This window comes from Ictalurus furcatus, chromosome 14 (genome assembly GCF_023375685.1).
Source record: "Ictalurus furcatus strain D&B chromosome 14, Billie_1.0, whole genome shotgun sequence".
In the NCBI taxonomy this organism is placed as follows: domain Eukaryota; kingdom Metazoa; phylum Chordata; class Actinopteri; order Siluriformes; family Ictaluridae; genus Ictalurus; species Ictalurus furcatus.
Window position 1 is genome coordinate 8509041 of NC_071268.1, and position 21734 is coordinate 8530774.

The 21734-nt window shown below is 38.2% G+C and overlaps 1 protein-coding gene across 1 annotated transcript; it reads left to right on the forward strand.

Moving 5' to 3' along the window:
• The first annotated feature begins 15996 nt into the window (after positions 1-15996).
• Positions 15997-19305, forward strand: msx2a (muscle segment homeobox 2a). The gene is made up of 2 exons (XM_053642175.1): positions 15997-17190; positions 18327-19305. The coding sequence occupies exons 1-2, from the start codon at positions 16923-16925 to the stop codon at positions 18761-18763; spliced, it is 705 nt and encodes a 234-aa protein (XP_053498150.1). The 5' UTR covers positions 15997-16922; the 3' UTR covers positions 18764-19305.
• Positions 19306-21734: the final 2429 nt, after the last annotated feature.

Below are 21734 nucleotides of genomic sequence, written 5' to 3' on the forward strand. Positions count from 1 at the left end.
AGACTGATCACCTGCAAATGTTGGAGAATGACTTTCAAGACTTTTATTTTGCCTTTATGCATGTAAAAAAAAAAAAAAACATGTTGAAAATATTACACTAGATGTTTGACCCTAGATGGTGCTATATTCAAAGCTTTCACTAACTGATCGTTACTTTTTTTTAAATGTTTATGGCAATGGTAAAAATGTACCCTCAAATTTTAGGTTTTGGAGAGGCATGAATTATTTTAAGGTTGACTAGTATTTGGGAATTTGTTTGTTAACAGTTTGCTAACAAAAAGCATTGTGATAAGGTCATTTTGTCTGCTTTTGTTGTCTTGGAGTTTACAAAGATGTTTACACTCTGGTTGAGCTTGTGGAGTGAAAATAGTTATTTCTTTAATACAGTCACCATTGAGCTTCTGAGTTTTTAGAATGTTCTGTATTACTTTCTCTGTGTCGGTCATACGCACAGTGTGTGCAGATACATTTCATATTCAGAAAATATATATGTTAAAAATAAAACCTTTTCCCTGTTCATTACTATTGTGTGCACTTGACCTTGCATAACATTCAGTTTTAAAATTCTCATCTCATCAGAAGATAATTGTCATTTACTTGTGCGTGCTTGTATGTGGTCAAGATGATCACAGTCATTTTGCCACTTCAGTAGCACTTTGATTAATGAGCATTATATTCTTTGGGTTTTTAAAGTACAAGCAAACAAATTCGGTGCTTAATATATGAGAGGACATTTGAGTGCAGACAATCTGTTGTAAAATTTTTTTGATCTAACTGTTGACAGAAAGACAAATGGCAGATAGACATGTTTAAAGTAAGATAAGAAGAAAGGTATATTCTTCCTACCGAGCCCTAATTTAAACTGTAACCACTTGTTGCACATGACACACAGAAGAGCACATATTCTTTCAGCCATTAAAAGTTCGTGAACACCACCTATAATTACTGAGTATTAAAGTTAATTGTGGAAAAAAAAAATTATACAATGATTACATTCTGTGAGTGTTTTGGTTTCACACACACCAATCAGCCATAACTTTAAAACCACCTGCCTAATATTGTGTACATTCCCCCGTACATTAAAACCACTGACAGGTGACATGAATAACATTGATTATCTTGTTACAGTGGCACCTGTCAAGGGGTGGGATATATTAGGAGGAAAATGAACAGTCAGTTCTCGAAGTTGATGTGCTGAAAGCAGGAAGAATTGATAAGTGTAATGATCTGAGCGAGGCCTAAATTGTGATGGTTAGACGACGGGGTCAGAGCATCTCCAAAACGGCAGGTCCTGTGGGGTGTTCCCAGAATGCAGTGATTAGAACCTAACAAAAGTGATTAAAGGAAGGACAACCGGTGAAATGGTGACAGGGTCATGGGCACGCAAGGCTCATTGATGTGTGTGAGGAGTGAAGGCTAGCGTGTCTGGTCTGATCCCACAGAAGAGCTACTGTTGCACAAATTGTGGAAAAAGTTAATGCTGGCTATGATAGAAAGGTGTCAGAACACACAGTGCATCACAGTTTGCTGAGCTGCCCATGCTGACCCCTGTCCACTGACAAAAGCATTTACAGTGGGCATCTGAGCATCAGAACTGGACCATGGAGCAATGGAATCATGTTTTCCTTTACATCATGTGGATGGCCAGGTGTGTGTGCATCGTTTGCCTGGGGAAGATATGGCACCAGGATGCAATATGGGAAGAAGCCAGCGTGATGTTCTGCTGGAAATGTGGATGTTACTTTGACACGTAGCACCTACCTAAACATTGTTGCAGACCAAGTACACCCCTTCAAGGCAGCGGTATTCCTTAATGGCAGTGGCCTCTTTCAGCAAGATATTGCACCATGCCATACTGCAAAAATTGTTTAGAAATGGTATGAGGAACATGACTCAAACAATGTAAAACCAGCTTAAGAGGTTAAAAGTTGTTTTTCATTTTTTTAACAGTGTTTAAGGAACTGAGTAGAGCTAAACAATGTTTGTGCTGCATTGTAATATATATTCAGCAAAAAAAGAAACGCCCTCTCACATTCAACTGCTTTTATTTGCAGCAAATTTCTTGACATGTTTAAATATTTGTATTAACATCAAAACCTTCAACAACTGAGATATAAACTGAACAAGTTTCACAGACATTTCAAGAACAGAAATGGAATAATGAGTCCCTGAACAAAGAGGGGTCCATATTAAAAGTAACAGTCAGTATCTGGTGGCTTCCAGCGGCTTTAAGTTCTACAGTGCATCTCAATCTCATGGATTGCACCAGATTTGTCAGTTCTTGCTGTGAGATGTTTCTCCACTCTTCCACCAAGACATTTACAAGTTCTCGATCACGTCCGGGGGGACACACGGTTATATGTTATTTTCCACTGCAAGAACGATCAGCTGTCCTTCATGTCTCCCTGTAGCACCGTCTTAGGCGTCTTACATTATAGACATTGCAGTGTATTGCTCTGAACACATCTGCAGTCCTCATGCCTCCCTGCAGCAGGCCTATGGCATGTTCACACAGGAACCCTAGACATCTTTCTTCTGGTGTTTTTCAGAGTCAGTAGAAAGGTCTCTTTAGTGTCCTAAGTTATTGTAACTGTGACCTTAATCACCTACCGCCTGTAAACTGTTCATGTCTTAAGGACTGTTCCACAGGTGCATGTGCAATAATTGTTTATGGTGCATTGAACAAGCATGAAAAACTTCATTTAAACCCTTTCCAATAAAGATCTGTAAAGCTTATTCGGATTTGACAAAATTATCTTTAAAATACAGTCTCCTGAAAAAGGGACATTTCCTTTTTTACTGAGTGTATGTGTACCATGTGTACACACAAAACTTAGTGTCTACACATGTTATTGCAGTGGCCTGAAAGGGACATCAAATGGTCTGTTTGATGATTGGGGTGTTTCCTACTGTTTTATGGTTCCTTGTGGTTTACAGAATTAAGTCTTTAGATGTAGCTGTACTTATATAAATAAAGTGTGGTTTAGGAGGCTTTGAAAGTTTTTCATGAAACGTTGAAATCACTTATTAAGTGTTATTTTTTATATAGTTTTTTCTTCTCTAGAAGCACAGAAATGTTTATTTCTTTACAGTGATTATACTTGTTCAATCAAACCTGCTTGCAGTTGTTGCCCAAAACTGTTATCTTGGTTGCCTGGTGTTTCAAAACATAGTCATTTAAATGATATCTATCTTTAATGACTGTCAAAATTGTAATGAACAGTATGCAAACCTGCTCATAATTATTGCAGCTCAACGATACCTCAACACATTATGACACAACAGCATCTCAATGCAGATGGAGTCCCAAGGGCAAGGCCACATCATGATTGTGTTTTATTCACTACATTTAGATTTAAAAAAAAAAAAAAAATCTCCTTACTAAGACGGCAAATTTTTCAGAGGCAGAAATGCAATGAGTCATGTCTGAAATAAACGTTTTCATAGAATGAAATGCCTATGAAATGAAACAGGTCGTATCATGGTTAAAATTGAGAAGTATTAATTAAGTTTTCAAAGACTTTATGATTAAGCAATAATTACTGTACATGGGTGGAACATGATTAACAATGATTATGGTTTTTCCTAGGTGCTAGTATTTATTAGATATGTCCTTCCTTCCTTCCTTACTTTCTGTCTGTCTGGAGTTTCACATGTTTACCCATGTCAGAGTGGGTTTTCTCCAGTTTCTCCAGCTTCCACCCACCTCCCAAAAACATGCTGGTAAGTGGATTGGATTCTAAATGGTGTGAATGAGTGTGTGAATACAGTATATGAGCTTGGTGTTGTGTGATGGACTGGCATCCCACCCACAGTGTTTCCCTGTATTTAGGAGTATATTTAGGCCTCATGCCCACTGTTCTTGGATAGGGTCCGGATATACTACCATCCTGACCAGGATAAAGTGGTTAATGAAAATGACTTTTTTTTTTCCTGTGGTTTCTTTCATTTATAACTTTGTCATAGTTTTAACATTTGAATTTTGACGTTGAACCAGAGAGCACATTTGAGCTTTTGCAGTGGAATTTTAAAAAACTGCTCTTGGACAAATTAGATGCTTTTCCACAGGTTAATGAAAATCGTTGTAGCAAAATTCAATAAAATGTGATTGATTGTGATGAATATGATGCTTATAAATCTTGTGACATTACTTATATCCACTATAGAGATTCCAGCAGAATTGATGCATCACAGTAAATCATTACAGCAGGATATGTGAAGTTGAGTGCTTCTCAGAGAAGTGCTTGCTCACCCCAGTTTTATGGGGACTCTTAGTAATTTAGTAATTGAAAAACCTTGGAAAGCCCTTGAATTGAATTGAAATGATCCTGGCATTGCTATTCTGGAAGTTAGATCTTAACATTGACTTGGTTGACTGATGGCTTTGAATACACAGACAAAACTTGTGGTGAAGATGATCTGACAATGCTGGGCTGAAATCTGGAACAGGATAACCTACACCATATTGTCAGTGTTGTCAGTGTTAACACTGTCTTTTTTTTTTTTCTGTTGTGCCAAGTCACTGCTGCTCTACTAGGTAAAGCTGATCCAGTCTACCCTGGAGCTGGACTGCACTATAAAGAGAAAACACAGTGCTGAGTAGTTTTCTGTGGCCACGCCACATTATTAAGGCCATGTACATTTTGCTTCAGACACCAGTGATGAATTAAACTGTAATTATTTTTTTACCACTAGACTCATTTAATGTCATATGTTGAAATGGGTAAAGCAAATAGAGCCCCACCCAGCCTTTAATTGCTGTAATATGCCACCTCTGCTCAATATAATCTCCATAATGGAGGGTAGAGAAACAGGAAAAACACAAACGGCAATTATCCCTCTAGGGATAAGCGGGTCAAATTGGGCCACACTGACTCAGTATACACAGTTTCCAAGCTTCCAACTAACTTCTTCCATTTCCTTATACACAGCAAGTTAATTTCTTTTTGATAGTTTATTTCTTTTGGGTGGAACACAAATGATGCAGAATAATTGATACTTAGAAAGTTAGATCTCGGCTCTTACAAAAGCTCAGTGTACTTGCGTGTGTTTCCTAATCCTACTACAATGTAGGATGTATACTTTAAAGATCTATGCTTATATTTAATTTATTGGAATAAAAAATGTCAGTAGATCGGGAACCATTTCTTTTCGCAGCGTTTTTAGTGTTGACCTTTTCATAGGGAATGTTTTCTGGAATATATTGGTGTTGAATTAGTGAATATAGAGTGACAAATGGCTTTGATGGCCATGCCATCATGTACAGTGAATATCTCAATAGGGAAACCTGGATATTCTGGCTCGTTCTAAAGCGGACATGGTGAAGATTCATATAGAGAACTTCATTTCTGTTAAAAGTCCTCATTCACACAATTAAAAAAAAAAAAATGTTGGTATTTGACAGATATGTTCCACTGACTGCTTGCCTTTCTAGATGTTACACAATTGAAGAGACTAAGCTTTCATAGAGTTATTATTGCACCTAGTGGTCAAAAAGCACAGCGCAATTAACGGGGTGCTAGTTTGGGCTAGTTTAAAAATACTCGTTGGTCACCATCTTGTTTTATAGCAAATGATTTGCTATTAAAGCTAATAAGTTTCAGACAGTGAGTATATGATATACAAAACTATTTCTATTGTAAGATATGTTGCAAAGATTGAGAGAGGGAAAGGGGGGATTATGGAGTGGATAATGTCTGTACACCACGGTGACCTTGTTTCCCATCCAAAGGCTACGAAAATGGTGTCTGCTTTTGAATTTTTTGTTAGTTTCAAGTCTTTTGTGTAGATTTAGAGATGTAGTTGGGCTGAAAATTTCGTTGAACCGTGGCAATCCTGGATAATGATATTAGCTCTTCTGTATTCATCTCGCACATGGGAAACACAGCTGAACAAAGGTACGTCTAAAGGTGTTAAAAAGATGAGGTAGTAAACTGTATGCTGGATGACTATACACTCACCCTTCACTTTATTAGACTGTTGTGTGTGAAATGTCCAGGAGATCATCAGTTTCTGAAATACTCATACCAGCGCATCTGGCACCAACATCCATGCCACAAGTCACAGAGATCATACTTTTTCTTCATTTTGATGTTTCATGTGAACATTAACTGAAGCTCTTGACCTATATCTGTAGGATTTAAAAAAAAAAAAAAATTGTATTGCATTGCTGCTACATGGTTGGCTGATTAGATAACTGTGTGAATGTGCAGGTGTACAGGTGTTCTAAATAATGTGGACGGTGAGTGTACGTTGTTGACTCAACTGCATATTTTGTGGTTACTCTAAATATTCACTAGATAGTAGTCGATAGTAAATGTGAAGTGTGATATCTTGTCAACGTAAATTTATTTGAGGCTATGCTGTTGTTAATGTCGTCCTAACCCGCTAAATTCTGTGGTCCTCAGCCACTGCTGTGTGGAGTGATACGTTTTAATGGCGTCTTTCTGGAGGAACGTTTTTAGCACTCCTTAGATCTTGGTGACTCAATCCTCCATTTATTCACTGTTACAGGCTCCAGGGAAATGGCTTGCTCTTAAGTTTTCTGTGGGCCACACACCGCTGAGTTTAGTGTTATAACTGATTCAACTCATTGCTAAGCCCTTCATTACTTGAATTGGGTGTGTTGGAGACTAAACAGTAAACTCTGTCCTGTGATTCTCCCGCTTTCAACTCAAACTGGTGTTGTATAGTATGCAGCCATAATATAGACCTTGCACTCATTATGTGCAGTGGTGTGGCCACATGGGTGGTATAAGGTGTAAGATGTTGCCTTTAAAATAAGCTTTCCACCGCAGCTTACATCACTGAGAGGTCACTACTCCTGTCCATTTCATGCAGACTTTATTCTTCTTTTCTAGCCCATGTTTATTTATATCTTCAATGTATTTTGTTATTTTGACAAAATACCATCAGTGTTCAGAACTACAGAGCGATTATGAGATAAATACAATAATATTATGCAGATATTCCTTTTCGAATCAGATATTCTGCTCACCTGGACATAATTTGGTAGCACTTGTCCCCTTAGAGGAAAGGGAAGTACAACATCACTGCAAATCAAGTTATTCTGACTGATCCTATTTATCCTAAATATTTCTATCCTATTCTGGACATTTCTATTCTAATGAGAGAGGTCTCTTCCAGGATGACCCCGCCCTTATCCATATGTGTAATGATGTTAATTATTTCATGTGACCTTCACAGTAAACTAGGGATGCAACTAACGATTATTTTCATAATCGATTAATCTGCCGATTATTTATTTATTTATTTATTTATTCGATTGATCAGATTTTTTTATTATTAAAATTTTCAATACATGATTTTGTTTATTTAAAATAAAATCCACAAAACTGAGTGTCACAAATAAAAATTTCAGACTAAAACTTTTTTTTTTTTTGCTCAAATTTACCAAGGTTGCTAATATTAGTGGAGCGCACTATGTATATGTGTGTGTGTGTGTGTGTGTGTGTGTGTGTGTGTGTATATATATATATATATATATATATATATATATATATATATATATATATATATATATATATATGTTAAATAGGTGTGCAACAATTATTGGCACCCTTTTAGTCAATACTTTGTGCTACCTCCCTTTGCCAAGATAACAGCTCTGAGTCTTCTCCTATAATGCCTGATGAGGTTGGAGAATACATGGCAAGGGATCTGAGACCGTTCCTCCATACAGAATCTCTCCAAATCCTTCAATTGTTGAGGTCCATGTTGGTGGACTCTCCTCTTCAGTTCACTCCACAGGTTTTCTATGGGGTTCAGGTCAGGGGACTGGGATGGCCATGGCAGGACCTTGATTTTGTGGTCAGTAAACCATTTTTGTGTTGATTTTGATGTATGTTTTGGATCATTGTCCTGCTGGAAGATCCAACCACGGCCCATTTTAAGCTTTCTGGCAGAGGCAGTCAGGTTTTCATTTAATATCTGTTTTTTGATGGAGTCCATGATGCCATGTATCCTAACAAAATGTCCAAGCCCTCTGGCAGAAAAACAGCTCCAAAACATTAAAGATCCACCTCCATATTTAACCGTGGGCATGAGGTACTTTTTCATATGGCTACCTCTCTGTGTGCACCAAAACCACGTCTGGTGTTTATTACCAAAAAGCTCTATTTTGGTTTCATCTGACCATAGAACCCGATCCCATTTGAAGTTCCAGTAGTGTCTGGCAAACTGAAGATGCTTGAGTTTGTTTTTGGATGAGAGTAGAGGCTTTTTTCTTGAAACTCTTCCAAACAACTTGTGGTGATGTATGTGACTTCGGATTGTAGTTTTGGAGACTTTCTGACCCCAAGACGCAACTCACTTCTGCAATTCTCCAGCTGTGATCCATGGAGATTTTTTGGCCACTCGAACCGTCCTTTTCACAGTGCATTGAGACGATATAGACACACGTCCAATTCCAGGTTGATTCATAACATTTCCAGTTGACTGGAACTTCTTAATTATTGCCCTGATGGTGGAAATGGGCATTTTCAATGCTTCTGCTATTTTCTTATAGCCACTTCCCATTTTGTGAAGCTCAATAACCTTTTGCCGCACATCACAGCTGTATTCCTTGGTCTAACCCACTGTAATGAATGACTAAGGAAATTTGGCCTATGTGTTACCTCATATTTATACCCCTGTGAAACCGGAAGTCACGGTTGAACAATTTCCTGTTCCTAGTCACCCAGGTGTACTAAAAAATATGTATATATTAATGGGAATATACTTAAAATATAGTTCTCTCATATGAATTCATAGGAGTGCCAATAATTGTGTGCACACCTATATTTAACAAATATTTTTTTCATAAACCTGGGTTGCGTTTGAAATTGTTTGATATCCATTAGAGCAGAATAAAATTGAACAAAATTTGAACAAAATATCAAAAGGTTAATCACTATAGACAATTTTTCACAGCCTTCTTTGCTCATATTTACCAAGAGTGCTGATATTAGTACTGTTTATCATCGTGTCTACATTGTGAGTGGGGAGCAACATTGCCTCGTTACAGATAGGTCAGTTATGGATCGATACAGTTATAATAAACAAGGGAATTTACATTGCAAGTGTGAAAATGCAGCATATAATGACAATAACCTTGAATTGAACTAAACCTTTTAAGCAACTCACACCAATTTCCCCAACCCCTTGCACACAGTGGAGCATTTTGGATGTAAACATAAGTTTGTGCTTGTGCATCACTGTTGTGCTTCCGTGCTACACAAGATCTGCATTGTAAAGTTTGTCGGTTATAAACATTAAAATTTGTATGTCTATGTTGCAGGTTGCAGTCTTCTTTGCGACATTTAATATAAAATACTCCCATGCCTTAAAGGGCTTTTGTCACACACTTTTTTCTGCTGTCACTTGATTACTCCTCTGTCTGATGGTGACTGAGGTCATGTTTGGCATAAAAGGTAACGCTGACATAAACAGTAAACTGAAGAAATTAATTTTTGTTAAATCTGGGTATTCTGCTAATGCTAGCAGCGTCGTATTACCTGTGTTTGACATCACGTGCCATCGAAAGGGAAACGGCTAAAAAAAAGCTTGTTTTTTTTTTTTTGTTTTTTTTTGGTTTTTTTTTTTTTTTTAAACTTCTAGCCTACTGGGCCTACTTGAATAAAAATAAGTATAGCACAGACACATAATATTCTTGTCACAGGCATTCAGGATAGTCCTTTGTCCACACCTGGCGGCTTATGTTGCACATGTTTATGAGGTTAGAACTTCCTGAAAGTTTGAAATGCCTGGTGGACAGATCATTTGCTCTAATCATTATAAAATGTTAGGCAATTACCAGCATATGAAAGTGTTATATCAGTTCATGCACCATACAGTATTTCTGCATGTAACAAACATAAGCTGACACTTACCTATTTGCAAGAACAAATGTGCTGGCAGGTTTGAGGTTTATAGAATATGACGTTCGACCTGTCTGACAGCATCGTCATTAATCACTGGTTGATGGCCTGTAAATTAAGATGGTGACATGTAACTGATAATTAGCCTGCCGTTCAGCTCAGTTCTAAAAAAATGCCTCTCTGTTTAACCCTAGAGCACAGGTATAATTGCACATCGCCTAAAGGAACATGAGGTGAGTATTATGGAGGGCAAGAGTGAGCTTTGGCGCCATGTGTTACGTAAGCCCTGATGAGAGCATGATAAGACCTGGAGCTGCATCCACACAGCCGAGAGGTAGCCAGGCCATCTGTGTGATGAACATTAGTGCTGATTTGATGTATGACAGTTTTAGTGCTTCTGACACCCATTCATATTTGTCTGTGCATAGTTCTCTGTGCAAACTGAATTGTCAGTGGTGTTTGAACTGGCTTGGTCTGTTGTTCTGTCAGGTTTTGTTTTTCCACTGTGATAAGAATACGGCCAAAGGCAGCACTGTTTGGAGTAAAATGTTCCTGTGGTGCAATCCAGCCCTAAAAGTGGAGCTGTCTGCAGCTCTGTCTCATGGGGCTTGAACTGTTCGTAATGGTCTGCTTACATTTCACTGTAGCCTGACGAACAGAAATTGGCTGTTTTAGGGCATCAAGCAGCGTGACCGTTAAGAGCACTAAACCTCAAAGTGCCTTTTTATTTCACATTTTGACTAGTACTTTAAAAATACGTGAAGATACACTGCTTGCTGTTGTCTCTTCCTTAAACCACTTTAAACCCACCCACTGTTTTGTACTGACTTTGTTTGTAAGCTGTTAACATTTTACACTGTTAGTGTGCATGAGAAATCCTCAGACACATTACACACAGTTCCCACACTAATTTAGAATGATAAGGGTGTGGAACTGATTGATTCTTAAATGCTTTCATCAATCAAAGCGGTTTAGGTCACATTTGTGGCTACACACATTCAGGCCAGATTTCCTAACATTGGTGGTAAACAAACTACTTGATGCAAAAAAGGACAAGGACAAGAAATAAAATGCTAACCATGAAGATGAAGATAAATCATACGAGTCAGCTTTGCATATGGTTACTAAAACCAGTTGTGAAGTGATCGTCAGAACATAAAGCATGTTTAAGTAAACACGAAGGGCCAAATGGTTTACGCTGCGCTCCATTTCCTCGGAGCATTCTGTAAACACAGTAATTGCTTTGATATACTTAGCGATGTGCTTTCATTGTCACATCTTTGAACTGAAATAGGAGTTTGATTTTGTTTACTGTTTCAGGCGTCCTTTTGGTTTTTGCCTCGTTGTTGCAGACCCTCCCAAGACATGACATTTATAGTAAGAGGAACAACTCCAATGTCTAAAAAAAATCATCGTAGCACTATAACAAAAGGCCAACAGAAGGGACTATTATTATTACAGGATCATAAGGCAGATAATATGAGGATTATTTTACGCTCGTTAATTTGTGCTAACTGTTTCTCTGCTGTGGAAGTTACACAGAGGAATAGGCAAGTGTACATGTTTAACCCTAGGTTCACACTAGCAAGCACCAGGTGACTGACCATTTATTTTCAATGTTTGCGTGCAATGTTTGGAGCCACAATTTCAGTGACGCTTGAATTGAGATTTTCCTAATTCCCTGCAAATTTGGTATGATGTAGTAAAGATACAAATCCAAATTATTGACCAATTAAATGGCACATATGGTCTGTTTCTACAGTTCCCCACCCAAAACTTTAGTTCCTACCTGCAGTTAGTCCCATTTACTGTTTGATGCATAGAAATGGAAGAAAAGTCTGTAACTGTGGTTTCATCTTATCCTGACGATATGTGACCTGTCATTAAATGTGTATCAAGACATTTGAAGAAAAAAGCTTGGAAGGAAATAGCAGTGTAGTGCATGTGTGTAGCTTGTAAAGTTAGCTTGCAACAATACTAGTACAAAGTTTAATGTGTAACATATAAATCAAACACCCAATTTTATTTTGTGTAGATCTGTATGTGCTACACAGTTGCAATCAAAATTATTCAACCCCCATTGCAAATCAGGTTTATTATCAAAATTTACAGACTTTCAGCTGCTTGCAATGAACAAATCCAACAAAAGCAATTGAAATAGTTGAACACAATGAATGCTTCAAATGGTTTCCTCAAATTCAATTGAAAATGCAACTTATAATGATTTCTCCAGTTTCAAAATTATTCAACCCCTTCATGGCAAGCATCTTTAGTACTTAGTAGAGCAATAATTTTTATTTTTTTATTTTTTTTATTTTTTTGCTGCTGTAACCTGCTGCAAACGAGATGCATAGCCAGACACCAGCTTCTGGCAGTGTTCCTGAGGAATCTTATCCTATTCTGCATGAGCAGTGGTCTCCAGTTCAGTAATATTCTTGGGTTTGTGTGAAGCAACCGCCTTCTTCAAATCCCATCAGAGCTTTTCTATGGGTTTCAAATCAGGTGACTGTGATGGCCCTGTAGAATCTTCCAGGCCTTTTTCGGCAACCAAGCCTTGGTGGAATTTCAGGTATGCTTGGGATCATTGTCCTGTCGAAAGGTCCAGTGATGCCCAAGCTTTAGCTTCCTCATAGACGGCATATTTCAATTGCTTTTGTTTGATTTGTTGATTGCAATCAGCTGAAAGTCTGAAAATTTTGACAATAAACCTGGTTTGCAATGAAGGTTGAATCATTTTGATTGCAACTGTAGCTGTAGGTTATTAACATTTATAAGAACTGTGCACCCCCACTAACAATAATAGTAGCAGTTGTTACACATCCTCAAGAGACTTGTTGCTTGCTAGTATGAACCTTGGGTAAGGAGAGCTTGTGGCATGTGTTGCTGCAGTCAAGCCTCTGAAATATATGAAGTATGTATGACTATTAGTATTTATGTAGATTATCTAGCTGAAGACAATTCAGAAAGGAAGGTTTGCAACCTTTTACAGAATTATTATTATTATTATTATTATTATTATTATTATTATTATTATTATTTCTTTTACACTCTCTGGTAAAAGAAGTATGCCGAGAAGTATGCATTTATTGTCCATTTCAAGTTCAAAACAGATGTGTCATCTATTCAGAGTCTGTGACTCAAGTCAAAAGTGGTACCAGGAAGTGCTAATTTAAAACACAACATAACCACTTCATATTGTCTTATTTGTAGCTATGACTACACTAATAAGGAAGCATTAAAAGATAATTGTTGCCATTCAGTCAGTAATTTATTCTGACATTTGCAAGATTTTTTTTTTTTTATGTTGCTGAACCTTTGTGAATTTTAGTTGAATATATCTTAAAGCCTTACAGTTACACTTTCAGGGTAAAAAAAATCATGGAAAGCTTGATCACTGATGATGGAAGTACTAAAACAGCCACATAATTACTATGATCAAATTGCATTATATATGTTTTGCTCTACTCTTTTTGTATATATCTGCTGTTTAGGTTTGTAGACAAAGTAAGCTAAGATGTCCTATTCTTATTTGCCAAGAACATAACACCTGGTCATGTATCTAAGTAGTGACAGGAGGTTAAAATGGTTTTAGAAAGCGTTAAGGTCTAGAACTCTGTGTTTTTTGAGGTCTAGAACATTTTCCATATACTACTGGTTTGAGCCTACAAGCATTTTCACATAACCTTTGTCAGAGTAGGTTGTTTATCACACTTTATTAAAAGCTGTCAAAAATGATCCAACCTCTCTTATTAATTATTTCATAATGTTCTTTGTTCTTTCATCTTTGCATTTGTGGTTAGTACTCCATGAGGTGTTAATATTGTAAGTAATTACCTGGCAGAACTAAATACAAAGCGTTCTCCCTTCAGCCACTAATGAGTGTTATGCTCCTGGATATGCTCTTCTACTGTAATAGAATTTCCTGCTAATTATGTCTTCTCTTTCTTCTCATTAAGTAACCTTAATGACTCCAAATTAGCCACAGAGGAACAAGTTTGCTCTGATTTTTAACCCATGACTGCTCCTTAATCACCGCTTTTGTGAAGGGGACTCGTGAAAAAAGATGAAAAGGCAGGATCTTAATTGATTTACAGGCATTTATACCAACAAGTCAAGCTGTGAACACAGCGATTCATAAACCTTAATGAACCCATAAGCCCTTGAGGCCTTCGCCACGGCATTAAACCTGTCACAATTACAGAGCAGCGTTCCCCTCGAGGGCTGTAATAAGAATGCAGGAGCCCAGACTCAGTGGAGGCACTTAACTATTACTCTTGACTTGTACTGTTGCATTCCCAGAGTGAATCAAATAATTACCACAGTGCACTTCTTTTTTTTTTTTTTTTTTTTTTTTTTTTTTTTTTTTTTTTTTGAAGTACAGTTTGTCACTGACACGTAAATCTTGTTATCAAACCCAGCTGGCAGTGGGCATCCATGCAAAGCTGGATGCATTTAAGTTAAAATCATATTTGTAATAAATGGCAGTCAAATTTCTATTTGTCAAAGTTATGCTCCAGACCTAGACTACAAAATCAAAAGTCAAATTTTAGCTGGAAAAACATGCACATAGTTTCAGTTTCTTGTAGTCATGCATTGTTACAAATACAGCCCTATGTACAGTTTGAAGGTCAAATGACAGCAGAGCAAAATTCATAGCTTTTAAAATGACAGTCTCAGACTAATCAGCGTGGGCGCCATACACCTCAGGAAGGTAGCAATTTTGTGTCATTACCGTTAAATCCCGGTTAAAAGAACCGGATTCCAAAGGCCTAATTACAAGGTGTTAATAATAACAATGTAATGACAGTCATTTTCCAGCTAGCCCAATCCCAGTGCCTTTCACAGCATGCTAAGAGAAGCGCACGAGGGGAATTACCTTTATCAATCATCTTTCCTGTGTCTGAATCATTAGTCAGGCTGTGATACAAAAGTTCAAAGAGGATCAGATTTCGCTTTTGGACATGTTTAACCTTATCAAGCAAGTGTGTACATTTTTTTGAAAATATAGATCAGGACATTCTTTTAACTGCAGATCAGATACAATGATTAATGATTGTGTATTTCATGCAGTGTTTTCATGCTGTGAAAACTGTTGACAAACCAATATAAACATTTTGAGTGATATATAATTATTGGATCATAGTATTTCTCATTGATTTGACATAATTTGCAAATGTGTGTTTTCAAATTCTATACTTTTTTTCAGTTATTTTTGTATATATATTTTTTTTGACAAGCATGCACTCATCTGATATGTAGTATAGGGATCAATGATAATACTGCTCTGAATTGGTATTCACTGGTGTGTTTATTTATTTATTTATTTATTTATTTATTTATTTATTTTTCATATTTTCTGGTCTGATTTACTGGTCTGATTTACTGTAGAGTATACCTTGAATGCATGTGGTACTGACTGACGTAATACACACTACTTTGATACAACTTGAACTAAAGCCAGCTGTTGTTAGCCTACATCTGTGATGTTTTGTACATCATGGCAAAAAAAAAAAAAAAACTTGCAGAAAGTAGCCAGGGTACTAAAATTACTGCACCGGATCAGTAGGGTAATGAATACCAGCCGAAACTCAGACCCATGATATCAGTATTGTATTGAAAATAGAAAAGGTCAGATTGATACATTTCATGTCACAGAAAAGGCTCGTCAGGTATTGTTTAAAAACATGGTGTGATTGGTAGATCGAATGACTTCCCTTACAGAAATGTCATATGAAGTGTCCTATGATGTGATTAATCACATATTTCACATATGAAATTTACACATGTGGTTTGTAGACACTTCACAGTTTGGCATGCTTTCTTCTGTAAGTGTACACTACTAAATGCCAAAATAGCACAGTACTATAGGTTACTGTAGGTGATGTACTGTTTTGATATACTACAGGCTGTCCCAAAAGTCTCCATACATAGGAGGGATTATGTTTGCCAGCACCACGTCTGTTGTTCCTTCACCAGTAGATGTTCATAGATGTCCACTTCTCAGTTGGTCCGCAGCACTTCCAGTCTTTTTGAATTTGTTAAAAAATAATTTAATAAGGGAGCGCACGGTGCTTAGTGGCTAGCACGTTCGCCTCACACCTCCAGGGTCAGGGGTTCGATTCCCACCGTGGCCCTGTGTGTGCGGAGCTTGCATGGTTCGATTCCCACCGTGGCCCTGTGTGTGCGGAGCTTGCATGTTCTCCCCATGCTGCGGGGGTTTCCTCCGGGTACTCCGGTTTCCTCCTCCAGTCCAAAGTGTCCATAGTGTACGAATGGGTTGTGTGAATGTGTATGTGCGTGTGCGATGGATTAGTATCCTGTCCGGGGTGTACGTGTACCCCACCTTGTGCCTGATGCTCCCTGGGATAGGCTCCAGGTTCCCCGTGACCCTGAAAAGGATTAATCAGTATAGAAGATGGATGGATGGATAAGTTAATAAGTAGGCCGTACCTTTCATTAACACTTTAGGGTACACCATTTGTACTTTTCGTGGTTCTCTTTTATATAGCTAGTAGTGTGAATGTTTAAATGTTTAACTGGACCTTAAGGAACATTAGAGTAATATTTTAAAGGTAGACTATATGTACCTTTTCAGGTAAAAGATGGAGAAATATGCTTGAGGGTACCACTTCAGTGACAAGGAAAGGTACAGTTTAGTACCCATGTTTTCCTGACACTGTAGTGTGATGGTACTATATATGCTGTGAAACGAATTTAATGGGAACCCGATATTAATCACAAAGCCTAACGCGTGCCCTATCTGCACGCGTTAATCAGGTTTAATGGGCTAAATAAATGCGCTTAAAACGAGCCAATGGCACGCACACACTTCCTTCAGTAACTTTTTTTTTTTCTTGTCTGGGCGGTGACCGTGACTGCCTCCAACTTTGCTCCGGGATGCTCTTCAAACGCTGAGAACTTTGACTCTGAGCGGAGTGGAGGAGAACCTGGCACACGCGGAAGCACAGAGGTTTATTACGAATATTTTTTATTCAATTATTATTATTATTTTTGTGACGCGCTTGTTTATTCCGAGGCCGACGCATGAGGCAAGGTATGAGCACGGAGCTCCGCGAAGACGCCGCGTGCTCGGCTCAGCGCGCGTCGAGTCTGCCGTTCAGCGTGGACGCGCTCATGTCTCGCGCAGGCTCCAGAGCTCCAGCGGAAACGCCTCGCTACAGCACCGCGCGCGCGACGCTCCTCTACGGCCCGCCTGCGCCAGAGGACTGCGTCCCGTCATCGCCCGTCAAGTCGGAAGCGTCGGATCGAGACGACGCGACCTGGCCAAAGTCCGCGTGCTCACCGCAGCCACGTAGGTTTACGCACAACACATTCACAACCCGGGGTTTTCTCCACAACGGCTCAATACAACAGTGTAACATGTGTAATATAATATGTCATGTCACTGTTGTGACAACAGCTACTACTAAACTAGATTTCCCTGTCTCTCAGGTGCACTTTTATACCTTTAATATCTTTCACCTGGAAACGTTGATATGAATTAAAGTAAATAAATAGTTGTTTTGTTTGTTTGTTTTTTTAATTAAAGATTTAAAGGTACAAAGGTAAAGGTGACAAGGAAATGTACAGTTTAGTACCCTTTGTTTCTGAATGTGTAGTGTTGTGGTTACTCCTACTGCAATGATGACACCTTACTGTAGCTCAGTGCTCTTTCAAGTCCAGCTGAGCAACAATACAAACTATACAGTGAACTACATGCTGTAATACCCCGCCCCCCCCCCCCCCCCACACACACACACAGACTTGTAGCTATAATAATAAATTTCTTAAAATAAAACCTAAAATATTTATTCCCATTCGCCCGAGTGACATCGAAATGCTTACATATCTACGGGAGGTTACAGCAGGGGTTTTCAAACTTTCTTCAGCTAGGCATTGTGTTATGGACACCATTCATCTCATCGTATTTATTTGTAGGACTCATTAGAGCTTTATTTATCAACTTTCTACCCACAGAACCGGCCCCATGTACATCATGTTAACATATTGAAACCATTTATAATGTGTTAGTATCAAGTTGACATAATACATACTTGTTATTTAGTTATTGAACTTTTTTTTTTTTTTTAAAGGAAAAAATAAAAAACACAATAGTGAAGTCATTTCATTTAACCCAGTGACCCAGCTAAGGAAGTGTTTAACTATAATGACTAAATAATACCTATGAAAACTTTGATAGCAGTTTATTAAAACTACAAGAACACACTTAGGCACCCGAGGCAATATGCCATGGACCCCTGGTTTGAGAACCATCAGATTAAAAAATAAAGCTCGGCCTATAAAGTATAAAGGAGTACATAAATTCCACAGCAAATTCTCTTTTATCTTGTGCCCATGAGGCATATTAAATGGGGGAAAAAAAAGTAATTGTTTTCTGCATTTTTTTCTGAGAACATATTGCAGTTTGCAATTTCTCCCATGTTACAGGACACTTGGGTCCGAGCACATGTTCTCTCAGAAAGCACAAGACGAATCGTAAGCCTCGCACTCCATTCACGACAGCTCAGCTCCTGGCGCTTGAGCGCAAGTTCCGTCAGAAGCAGTACCTCTCCATCGCTGAGCGTGCCGAGTTCTCCAGCTCTCTCTGCCTGACTGAAACACAGGTAAAGATCTGGTTCCAGAACAGACGGGCCAAAGCCAAGCGACTGCAGGAGGCCGAGATGGAGAAGCTCAAAATGGCGGCCAAGCCATCGGCGCACTCGGGCCTCTCTTTCCCATTTCCTCTCAGCAGTCAGCCACAGGGAGCAACAGCACTCCTCTATGGACAATCAGGACACTATCCTTTCCGCAGGTACATGCTCCCTATGCCTCCACTTGGGATTTACTCCACGCCTTTGGCCTATAGTATGTATCATTTGTCCTGAGAGGCAATATGGATTTTCTTCATCCGAACTGAAGACTGTTTGTTGGTGCCTAAACATCTTTGCCCAGTGGGCTGATATGTAATCTAAAAAGGGTGTCAAGTGGCCAAAGCAACAAAAAAAGGTTCAAAGGCTATGTGTCATTTTTTTTTCTTTTTTTAAATTTTTTTTTTTTTTTGTAATAGTAGCTTTACAAAAGTTTTGAAACATATGCCATGTTCCACACAAAAACAAAGCAAAATCATTACAGGCCACAGTTTTGGGAGCCTGTGTCTAAATGCACCTTATTATAAAGACTATGCAGGTTCAGATGCTGGATATACTGAACTACTTAATTGAACTGGGTAGGTTGAATACTAAAAGCTTAACAATGTCATTTGTAAGTTTTTGTTCTTCACTTCCATTCTTTACTAAATGTTTTGGGGTCAATTGAAAAAGTGTCAAAGAAACCTGGACGCTTCATTTCAGACATACTGAACTGTTGTGTAGGAAATCAGTATTTTAAATTTTTTTTAGAGGACAATTTTCAAATCAAAACAATCATCAAGTGCTACTTTGTACTTTTTTTTTTCTCAGCCAAAGGAAATGCAAACTTAAACTTACAAAACCGAATACGTTGATTACACGAGCTCTATATAGCCTTTCATGACTTCGTGTAGTGGTCGCATAATTATATTTATATGAGGAACAAATGTACCATAATATGTTTTTATAATAACATTGTTGCTTTTCATTAAATGTAACTTTCAGATGAAACTTGATGCGTTTATATGGATCAGTAGCCTGAAGCTAATACAGGCCAAGATAAGGGAAAAGATAGAAATTTAAAAATAAATAAATAAATAAATACAAACACAGTACCAGCACCTTTATGGAAAACTGGATTATAATTATGAATTATTTGATTGGGGTTGATGATGCAGTATTTGAGAATGTGAGATAAGCTCAACCCCAAAGGCTGCAGGGTTGCTAATGCTTTTTAAATTGAGCTGCTGAAAAGAGGCTTTTAGGCATTCATGCTCATAATCTTTTGAAATGTTGAGGTTGATCTGCATGGCTCTCTTTTTTCGTCCTGGTGGTCTTGGGAAAAGTTAATTAAATGGTGTCATTACATGACGCACTGAAACACTGGGTCTCTCCCAAAACTATACAAGCTGGTTAAACTCCTTCTGTGTATAAGCGCAGGAATGTGGCTCCCTATTGAGTTTGACAAGTTGAACTTTTCCATCTATTGTCAACACTATACCAATTTACTGTCTACACCCTGTCCTACACCCTGGCTGTTATGAAGTATGAATTAAAACGAATAATATAATAACAGCTTTATATTCAAATCAGTCACAGCTGTACCGGGGCTTATAGGCAAATTTCATTTGTTATTTATCTTCAGTTGTTATGTTTTTGCATGTATTTTGGGTGTGCTCTCTAAAGTTCTGGTAGCATGGGTGTGATAATATATTTCTAAGGAACCTGTAATTGTTATGCCCTTAAAAGATTTTTAAAGCAACGTTGAATGTTTTTGAAACAAATACACCAGATGGAAATCAGAGGAATTATTTTGAGAGATTACTGAAGGGTAAAAATGACAAAGTGAAGCAGAAATCATGAGGCATTTTTTTTTAGTCTAAATGAAACAGACTCTGTGTTTTCACTTGATGACAGCAAGTGGTTGGCAGAGGGGGAGCTGAAACAGGACATGACATTATAGGTTAATATTAAATAAAAAGTTAAATACCCTAAAATTAGAAAAACATTAAAGTAAACAGAGAAATATTTGTGATTTTTTAAAAAAAATATTATTTATATCACTCTAATTAGGCAATTTGTAACATACAACAATTCTAGTCTTACAGTAACTGCTTGACCGAACAAGTGCACTGGTCTTTAATAATGCACGCATTTCAATCTGAGAATGGACAATGACCAAATCCTTAAGTACAAAGATTTGGGTATTTGATGAAACACTTGTTTTCTTTTCCTGTTTTAACTGCTAATCTGGGTAAACTGTAATTATATGTAAAAAAAAAAAAAAGATTCCTAAAGAAAAACTCGTTCACTTTCAGTAACCGCTGTTACAGTAACCTTGGCTATGGTTGTGTGGGTCCAGAGCCTCGGAACACTGAGCATGAGGTGGGAATACACCCTGGATGGGACACCAGTCAATTTGCCATAGCTTTACCTGCTCCATCGTGTCTGCGAGAAGTGGGAGGAAACCAAAGAACGCATAGGAAACCCTGATGCATAAGGGGAGAGCATGCTCGGAAACTCCATACAGACAGCTCAGGATCAAACCAGGGATCCTGGAGCTGCGAGGCAGCAACGCTGCCTACTGAGCAACCATGCCTTCCCATAAGGCACAGCATCCCAACCCTGTTCCTGGAGAACTCCCTGTCCTGTACATTTGAGTGTTTTATCTGCTCCCAACACATTTAGGACCTGTTTACACTAGTGCGTTTCCATTTTAAAACGCATAACTGTTGCTACGGTTACGCCTGTCGTCTACACTACTCCGACATTTTCCTCCCTCGAAAACTGAGATTTTTGGAAACGTAGAAGACCCCGTTTTAGTTTGAAAACCCTGCGCTCGCGTCTCAGTGTAAACAGACCAAAACGAAGACTTTTGAAAATGAAGGCGTGGCTTCACCCACATTCGCCCCCTGATTGGGTCTTCTGGATCATTTCGTATCCTTCCCTGATTTGTCAAGCCCCTACCGTATGACCATTATGCTACCTTGATCGTTTACACAACAACACGAAGACTGAACCGCAAGCTTTGCTGGCTTTGTTGTCATTCTTAGCAGCCATTGTGCAGTTAAATTCTGTATTTTATAATACTGCAGCTGCCTACATGCGCAAGAGGCGAGTTATGATTAGAGAAATCGCCAACAAATCTCATTTCAAGCAGTGTAAGCCTCACGTGGAATGCCGGTTTGGACTAGCAACCAACTTCCTGTTTACACTTGCATGTGCATGC